This window comes from Pantherophis guttatus, chromosome 2 (genome assembly GCF_059756535.1).
Source record: "Pantherophis guttatus breed Tessera chromosome 2, ASM5975653v1, whole genome shotgun sequence".
In the NCBI taxonomy this organism is placed as follows: domain Eukaryota; kingdom Metazoa; phylum Chordata; class Lepidosauria; order Squamata; family Colubridae; genus Pantherophis; species Pantherophis guttatus.
The window spans coordinates 59,513,382-59,523,407 of NC_142064.1; the positions used below are offsets into that span (position 1 = coordinate 59,513,382).

Below are 10,026 nucleotides of genomic sequence, written 5' to 3' on the forward strand. Positions count from 1 at the left end.
TTTATTTTTCATGGAACAGTGTATAAACAAGGAGGCCAAAGCAGAAAATTTCAAGAGTACGCTCAACTTACCTGACAAAACCTTACAGTTTGTCAAAGACCATCCTTTGATGGATGATTCTGTGACCCCGATAGGAGACAGACCCAGATTGATCAAGCGTGATGTGAAGTATACCCAGATTGTGGTAGACCAAGTCCGTGCATTGAATGACACGTTATATGATGTCATGTTTATCGGGACAGGTGAGTTTTCCATGGTTTCAAGACCACATTGTTTTAAGATGAGGTGGCTTTTCAGTGAAGTTGAATAGGCCAATCCAGTGTTGTGAGTTTCAGTATACTGAAAGTGTGAGAAAAGTGGCCCCAAGTTTAATTAAAAGTGCTTCCTTGCATCGTTCTCTTATGACTTATGACTAGTTGTTTAATGACCATTAAAAGTCACTATGGATTTTTTAAAAGCTACTTACAACTCAGTCCTTGAAATTACAATTGCGCTCTTGGTCATGTGATTGCATTTCAGGCGCCTGGCAACCAGCTTAATTTTTTGACTGATTGCAGTATTCCGTATCGGTGTAACCACAATGTATGGCATTTTTCAGTAGAAAATAGCAAAAGCTGCCCATTGGATGTGCTGGATTTGATTAATAAACACATTTTAATTGTAAAATCAAGTTCTCTCAGGTGATGCCTTGACTTATGGCTGCAACAATTTAAGATTTAAATTCCAGCCTCCATCGTGGCCGTAAGTCAAGGACTTACTTGTATGCATCTTCAGAAGTTGTTCCTTGTGTCTTTGAAGTCCTTAACTGAAATTCAGCAATTAAGTAAAAGAGAGATTATCTTTTCAGTCTGGGAATTATTACGAAATGTCCTGGTTGTGTCATTGTCAACTTTCACTGGATAATTTTTTATTTTTATCTGGGTGTTTCTGGGAAATGCAGTAGCTGCTGATACTACAGGTAGTCCTCAATTTACAACAGTCTCTTTAATGATCATTCAAAGTTATAACAGTACTGGAAAAAGTGATTTATGACTGTTTTTCACACTTATTACCACTGCATCATCCCCATGGTCACGTGATCAAAATTTGGACAGTTGGTAGCTGACTCATATTTATGATGGTTGCAGTGTCCCAGGGTCATGTGATCAGCTTTCGTGATCTTCTGATAAGCAAAGTCAATGTTGCACCTAGATTAATTTAACAACCATGTTACTAACTTACAAAGTGCAGTGATTCATTTATCAATTGTGGCAAGAAAGGTCGTAAAATGAGACCAAAGGTCACTTAACAATTGTCTCACTTAGCAACAGAATTTTTTGACTCAATTATGTCTGTAAGTCAAAGACTACCTGTATAGTGTTGCATGTTCATTTGGTAGAGGTGTGGGATATGTTATATAATCCATTCTACTTTCAAGAGGTGCATACATAAATCACTGCAGTTTATCTAAAATTAAAATCAACAGAATGGAGATAAAAGGTGAGGTAAAAATTGGATCAGAGGTAAAACTGCTGAAGCAGGCAGTTATATAGTAAAAAGCAATATGTAAAACACTGAAAAAGCAGAGAAAGCTAAAAGGTTTTGAAATCTCCTGTGAAGAAGGAATCTCTAGACTCCCAAACATGGTCAATGTGTGTTTATTTTTACACGGCTGCCAAAAAAATTGTCTTCTGTCATTTCAGATCAAGGTGCTCTTCACAAAGCAATCAGCTATGAAAATGGAATGCATATTATGGAAGAAATTCAGCTCTTCCCAAATTTTGATTCTATTCAGACTCTATTGCTTTCTTCAAAAAAGGTAGGGCTGAGTGAGGTCAAGGAAATTGTAGTAATCCTGGGGAAAAAAGAGGCCTGAGGGAACCAAAGCTTGCAATATGTAAAGATTGGGGGGGTGGGGGGAATCAGCTGCTGAATTCAGAGATGATTATTGGGAACTCGATTGTCTGTTAGGCTGCAAGACAGATGCAGCTCCCTAGGTGGTGGGTAGATCTGAGTCTGTCCCAAGACTCAAAGACCCAAATAGACTCTCTTAATATGCTCACTTTTAGTTATGGAAGCATCAAGTTGTAATTGTTTGTATTCATGCAGCCTTTCAGAGAATATAGATAGTCTTCAGTTAACAAGTACTTGTTCAGCAACCAAAATTATGTGTGGTGGTTTCGACTGGTTTTGATGTTCTAGCCATCCCAGCACACTCAGGATTATGTGGTGCCTGGCAACTGGCTCCCACTATGATGCTTGCAGCATTCCATAATTATGTAATCACAATTTGTGATCTTCCCTGCCATCTTCCCACCAGAAAATTCAATGGGGAAACTGACAGGGAAGGACACAAATTGCTTGGGTTAATCTTCCTCACACATGCACCTTTCCCCAGCCCCTCTGTGCTGGTGCTGTGCATTACCAGCCACCTGTACACCTTTATGCACCTTCCCTGAGCATTACTGCACCCGTACCACGCCTCCCCAGCCACCCTTGCATTTTCTCCCACCCAATAGCACCTGCTACCCTTGTGCCTCACCTATTCTGTCACTCACATATTCTCTCCCATGTGGCAGCAGCTGTGCTGGCATCATACCTCCTCTACTACTTCCTCTCCTTTTTCCACCCAGCAACAGCCACATAATTCACCTGCCAGCCTATTTGTAATCCACCTGGGACTTGCAATGCACTTATGTGTGTCATGCTTTACAACTGCATCCCAATTGCAGTCCTAAATTAAGGACTACTGTATAGCTTTCTGATTTGGGACTATAGGAAGGAAGGAATGTGATCATTCAGAGAGAAGTCAATATTTGCATGAAGAATAAAAAGTCTATGATAGCTTAATTTATTCTCTTGGTCAACAGCCTGGAGAACTAGTGTGGGAGGGTACAGATTTACTGGGCTAGATGGACAAATAACAAATAATCTGAAATCATTCAGCTTTCTGTGACGGAGTTCACACTCAGTACTGAGACACTATTTGTTTATCATACTTTGTTGAACAAACCATTGTTGGCATCTTGAAATTCAGCAGCAAATTTCAACAACATGAATGTTACCTATTTTGTTTCTCAAAAATAATGCTAGAAATGAGAACAGACAGACCCCTCGCATTTCCACAAATCTTCCCAAAACACTTTGACACTCATAGCTCAGAAAAAGATTGTCCATCCCTGTCGTAATCTTTGATTTACAAACCACTATGATTGAGGTTACACAACAAGCCAAGCCATAAATAAGCAAACCACATTATGGTTTAGAAGGCATGATGGATGAGTCCTGCTTGTTACAAGCTCATTCCCACTGTTTACCTCCTGCTTTTTAAACCAAGAGGTGCATATCTTAAAATAATGATAAGCTATTTTAAAAAGATTAGGGCTGGGAGTTTATATTAACATACCAATCATCTCTTTAATGGAGAAACAATGTTGCAACATTAGCAGCTGTAGGAATATATAGTAAGGTCTTGTTGTTGTTAGTTGTGAAGTCATGTCCTACCCATCGCGACCCCATGGACAACGTTCCTCCAGGCTTTCCTGTCCTCTACCCTCCTCTGGGGTCCATTTGAGCTCACGTCTACTGCTTCAGTGACTCCATCCAGCCACCTCGTTCATAGTAAGGTCTACAGTTGTCTTAATATTCTGTCCATAAGACACCATAGATGTTTTATGTTTCTATTACTCCTCCCGTTCACAGTAAAAAAAAACAACAACCCACAATTTATTAAGTGAAGGTTCTTGGAATCAATACAAATTGGAAGTCTGAAGTTGTGTTAGTTAGCTTAGTCCCATAGCAGCTCAATATTGTTAGTTTTGACAATGGTTGTATATCTTGGCTTAAACAGGCTGATAGTTCACAACAGCACAATTTTCTTTTGAAAATACTGTAGCTCAATCTTTTCAAAACTTCCTTCTTGCTTGAGGTAGGAAGGGAAATATGCCCTCTTCTACCGATTGCCTTGGTATTTTCTGCAGGGAAAGCAATACATCTATGCAGGATCCAATACAGGAGTAGTCCAGTCACCTGTTGCATTTTGTGAGAAGTATAGTACCTGTGTGGACTGTGTCCTGGCAAGAGATCCATACTGTGGTTGGAATCCCCATAAATCCCTTTGCAGTGATATCTTCAAAGAAAGTGAGAATAACAGGTAAAAGTACTGAGATGCATCTACGTTATATATTACAATATAGATCAAATGTGTTTATGTGGATCAACTAATAAAATGTCATTCAGTGAGCAGTTCTAAGCATGCATATTGCACAAAATACAACATCTTGAGAGTGCTATATTATTTTTATTCTTTTGAAGCTATTTCTTGTTCTAATTCCTTCTGCGTCCTCTGGAAAAAGAACTTTAAGCATGTGGATAGTTAGTGAAATCTGAAAAGTGGTATGAATTGATGAATCTTCAATATGAATTGAAGATTCATAGGGATGTTGTAATTTTCATAAAATATATACAACTTAACATAATTTAATTCTAAACCAAATCCTCTAAAATATAATGCAGAATATATTAAGTATGCAAAGTAAAAAAATGTTGAATATTTTGCTTTGCAAAATCAGGTCATGATTAGTTTAGCTTGGGTATGTCTAACCCACAGCTACAGGTCACAGGCAGTTCTGGACAGGACCCGCAAAATAACTAAAAATAATAGTTATTTATACAAACTGATATAAAGTTATACATTAACTATATTATATATTTTATATGTGGTCCAAGGCACTGTTTTAATATCCTATCTAAATTCTAATATGGAATTAAATTAAGTTATATTTTATGGAAATAAGCCAGCTTCATAAACCATGCTTTTGAATAAGATTAATAAGAGTTTGCTAGATTTGGATGATACGGCAAACTGTCATAAATGAAAAAACACAACCTTTAATTGTATCAGAGAGGAAGGGAAGAAGTGAGAGAGAAAAATTAGGATTGTTTCTGTCTAAATACTGTAATTATTATTTTGTCATCCCAGTTTTGGCTGTTGTATTCTGGACCTTTTACATATTTATTTTCATGCATAAGCAAGTTAGGCTATAAGAGAACAAGTTGCATGAATCAGAACACACCTCCCAGATCAATCTCCAAGTTTTCAACTATAGACTACACTAACCTGCCTTACTATTCTTTCCAAACCAACTGGAACTTTCACCTTTATTTGCATTTCATAGAAGTATTGCAAGGCATTATTATCTACATAATTATTGTTTATGATATTTTTAGGAGGAAAGAATACAGTTTCTTACTTTAAATTGAGATCACCTATTTGTGCCTAGTATAAATGGAGAATAAGGAAGTTAGGAAAATGGCAAGTATCAGCCATTTTGTCTATCCTAGACACTCAGGTCTTATTTCGCCTTGGTCATTTGCTCCTCTCCCTTTCCCAAAAAAGGAATTGTTTTGTTTACTATGGATTGTTTTGATTTTGAAGAATTATTTCAAACCCTCCAGGTGGACATATTAAAAGATTGTACACATACATTGGCTTCAAATGTTATATCTTTTCCTGTTTGCTTTTCTGTACTTAATGTCACACTGGTGCATGAGGATTCTTCCATGTATTGGAAGTTCTCCCCTTTCTGTGAAGGTATGCTAAGAGAACCAAAGGCTGGTGGTTGAAAATACTAAGCAGAGCACACCATTTTTCTTCATTGATAAATCATAGTGCATAACTTATCCAGTCATATATGTCACTATATCACCATAAGAGACAAATTATCAGTAGCATTGCAAATTATTTTTTTCCTTCATGAATTTGTTTGATGCAAAGAGCAGCTGTTTATCAAAAACCAGCATAACCTTCTGCAAACATACTTCTTCCCTATATTTATTTGAATATTATTAGCTATAATTAGTGGTACATTGTGTAACTTTAAAAAGTTCTGATGATTTTGTAGCGGGATATGACAATTTATTGCATCTCACACGATATATTGTTTCTAGGGATTGGATTCAGAATATAAGTGGAGATGCCTCTTCTTGTTCAGGTAAGCTTTGGTTTTCATAAATGATTGAATAACACAGAATAAATGTTATTTATTTATTTATTTATTTATTACAGGCAATATTTTCCATTTGCATATAATATATAGATGGTTATCACATTGCTTATATTTTTAACATGCTCCATATATTATTCTGTAACTACCCTTAAAAATCTTGAAGAAACGGGACTGTGATCAACTCTGGATTCATAACCAAAGCCATCATGGAATTGCCCAATTGCATAAACCAAGGATGGCCGACACATGAAATCATGGGGTCTTATAAAAAGAAACTCTGAGAAACCACTAAACAATAGCATACACAAAGGCTTTGTGAGTCTGCCTACATATGGATCAATTAGTAGAGTATTTTTAATCTAGCATGGCTTCGGTATTTTTATTTAGTTACCTTAAATTATGAGTTTTTTAATAGATTCTTGTTCCTCATCCACTGAGAAAGAGTTTCCAAACGGACAAAATATATTACTTGAGAGATATTGCTTCCCAAAACAAATTTTTTATGTCCAGGGATGATTATTACTGTTACATGGAACTGTTCTAGCTGTAATCTATTTTCAAATTCTGGTCAAATCTCCAAATAGTTTTTTGCAATGCAGCCTTTTTTCAACTCCAGTGCATCCATAAGCCTGTTTTGTGGTCAAAGTTGATAAACGTAACATTTGGCATATTATCTGACTTTTAAAACAACAGACATTCCTTAATTAGGCTATGCTCTGAACATTGAAAGCCTGTCTATCCAGCGATGCTGTTTCTGGTTTAACTAACCTATCAAAAGTACCAAGAATCATAAGAGTTGTTTTAAAAGCATTAACTGTTTTAAAATACAGGTTGTTCTATACAAGAGTATTTAAACACAAGATTCATTTTCAAAAGATTATAATTCTTTTCAGATAGTTTATCTTTCCAAGTTTGTGTTATATTTGTCGTTGTATTTGTTGTTCGTTTGTTTTTAGGTTAAGCCTGTGTACCGTATTTGTTTCTATGATCTGCTCATTATACAACTTAAATTTGTTAAGATTTTTTTCCTCTGATCTGTTATGATCATTCATACATTTTTCCCCGTGCCTCCTTCCACTTCCAGACATAAGAGCAGAGAAGTTCTACACATATTTGTTTAGCTGAACCTGGGTATAATTTATAGTGCAAGTTGTACCTTGTCTCGCACTAATAATGGTCATATCCATTGTGAAGTCTTTTGACGGAGGCATTCATCAACAGAATAAACAATGATTTTTTTTCAATGATACCATATAACTCTGCAGGCCTTGTGCCATCTTCCAAACTAGTCCATGAATGCCTAGCATTTGAAGGACCCCATTCAATTGTATTACCCTGATTGATGCTTCCTGTCAACAGAAGGATACCAGTTGGATACTGCCATAGGTGTGGTGCAATAGGCCACCTGCACTGACATTATGAGCATTTGATCTTCCAACATGGCTAAATTGGTCTCCCCTTCTCTTCAAAAAGTCATTTCTGACGTGGTTTCACATTTATTTTGCCATTTCAGATAAAGTCAGAGAGCATTCTCTGCAGCACACTTTCGGGCATGGGAGCACTGCAGAGTTAAAATGTTCAAAGAAATCCAACCTGGCACAGGTGGTTTGGAAATTCAAGGATGATGTGCTAAAGGTGGAAAGCCCTAAGTACCGTCTTCTGGAGAAAGCATTGCTCATCTTCAATTTGTCTGAGGGTGACAGTGGTGTTTATCAGTGCCTGTCAGAGGAAAAAGTGAAGAATCAAAAGTTTTCACAAGTGTTGGCTAAGCATGTTTTGGAACTGAAAAAAATCCAGCATACCACACTCAGCCCAAAACAGCCTATTCCACAAACAGAAGGTAACAGAGAGGTGTCCAAAATGGCTTCTTTTCCTACTGAAAGGTTAGCTGTTCACATTCCAACAGTTGTACCAGTCACAACAACCAGGATAGAAACAAATCCTCTTGTCCCAATGCTAATGAGCACTGCCTCCAGTCTTGAACGCACCAAGTCGTTTCTTGAGGTCCCTGAAAAGACCATGTTTCTAAAATCAAATGATAGTTCCCTTTTGATGTTTCTCTTTTTGTTCTTTTTTGTGCTGTTCTTGAGTCTGTTAGTCTACAATTGTTACAAAGGATATTTACCAGACCAATGTCTGAAGTTCCGCTCTGCTATGATTCTTGGGAAGAAGAAGCCCAAGGCGGATTTTTCTGATTGTGAGCAAAGTGTGAAAGAGACCTTGGTGGAGCCAGGCAGTCTTATGACCCAAAGTGGAGAACATCCAAAGCCAGCACATGACACAGGCTATGAAACCGAAGCAGACTATGGAAATGGCCACATTCAGCATGATGAGGACCATTCGCAATCTTATAAAGATGTCAAGGACAAACCTTTTGATGTTAAGTGTGAACTGAAATTTGCTGACTCAGATGCTGAGGCTGATTAAAGGCAACAGGTCCCAGTTTTTCTGATGAAAGTTTGATTATTCTAAATTGGTTTTTTTTAAAAAAAAATACACTGCATTTTAAATGTGATAACTGGGCCACAAAGGGCTATCTATATAAGTCATCGTTCTGTATGTGATTTGTCATTTCACAACTGGATTGAACAAAGAACCATCTGCTGTGTTCTAAAAACCATTTTGTTCCACATTTATTTTTAACATGTGTTCATTGAATTTTTATTTTAAATGGCCAGTTGTAAATTTCAAACTTTTTTTCCCCTTGAGGTTGATTTAACATTTGCACATACTACTTTATTTCCTGTTTCCATAGAAAGTAAAATTAACTCTTTTTGCAGATCCATGCCAAAAAGGATTTAAGTAGCTACAGCTTGCATATATTTAACTGCTGTTAAAAATCTAATTTCAGTTTAATTCCAAATTGGAAATAATATTTAGTTTATCAGATTGGTAAATTATAGGCTTTTTGTCCAGTTTTGGACATTTCTTTGCATCTAGTGATTTATAATGCTTAATGTACTGCCGTCATCGTATTTTGTCTGTTAACTATAGTTGATGAAAGAAGCATTTAAGTTTTCCCCAACAGTTTGTGTACTTTTTGTAGAATATGCTGTATATTGGGACAGGTCTGGATAGATTTGCATAAGGTTCTCAGGGATACGTTTTGGTTAAATGATTTTGTTTTATTATTTTTAGAGATGCTATGGTAATCACTATAAGTGCTCAATTTTGGGTTATAGGGAAATGTAATTTAGAAAAGAGATTTAAAAATAAAAGGTCTTAGACACTGCCACATTAACTACATTTTGGGATTTTTTTAAGTGGACGATGGGGAGGCACTGTCACCAAACTATACACATTTTGAGAGCCTTGTGTGTTTACAATGCAGAATTTGACAAACATTTGATGGATGTCCCTGAAGAGGTGAGAGAGAATACTTATTTTTCAACCTTTTTCACAGTTGGAAAGTAATCAGATTACACCACCCATAGCCAATTTTGCCCAATGTTTTCACACTTTTGTCACGTCATCCCTCAACATTTGAAAAAAGCAAGTGAAGAAACAAGACAGACAAACCAAAACTGCCCAAAAACTGTTTTATCTCTTCATGGATTAAAATACATTAAATGTGGTTCACAGTGGCACTATTTGTATGTAAAATTCTTTTGTGATGTACAGTTTTAATACTTGTATTTTGCTGTCTCTGTGTCTCTCCTTTGTGTTACAAGAAACAGGGAGGTTAGGAATAGCAAGAAATCTCCTTGCTCAGTAGGCAAATTTATCCCCAATTTTTTTTTGTTAACTCCCCAACCTCTCTTAGATGGTATTGCTGTGAATAGTTTTATATTTTGTATGATTCATTTTGCTTTTATTTTTCTATCTTAACTATGTATATGTGAAAAGGTTATGGAATAAATATTGAAATTAATTGCATTCATCTTTATTATTGAGCCTTAGATTGATCTTATCACAATAAAATCCACAAAGGTTTGGTTTCTTGTTTGGTTGACACAGAATGGAGTAAAGAGGAATCCCCATGACTTTCCTTTACGTTTCTGTTTTCTGTTTCTTCCTCTTCTTTTTCTTTGGCATGTGA

The 10,026-nt window shown here is 36.4% G+C and overlaps 1 protein-coding gene across 14 annotated transcripts in view; it reads left to right on the forward strand.

Moving 5' to 3' along the window:
• SEMA4D (semaphorin 4D) overlaps positions 1-9,863 on the forward strand; it is a 105,499-nt gene extending 95,636 nt beyond the window's left edge. For all 14 annotated transcript variants that reach the window (XM_034410036.3, XM_060690579.2, XM_034410039.3 and 11 more), the window contains 5 exons: positions 20-242; positions 1,683-1,798; positions 3,960-4,132; positions 5,929-5,972; positions 7,501-9,863. In XM_034410036.3, coding sequence (XP_034265927.1) covers positions 20-242; positions 1,683-1,798; positions 3,960-4,132; positions 5,929-5,972; positions 7,501-8,414 — 1,470 coding nt within the window. In that variant the 3' untranslated portion in view covers positions 8,415-9,863. The remainder of the gene's footprint in view (positions 1-19; positions 243-1,682; positions 1,799-3,959; positions 4,133-5,928; positions 5,973-7,500) is intronic.
• Positions 9,864-10,026: the final 163 nt, after the last annotated feature.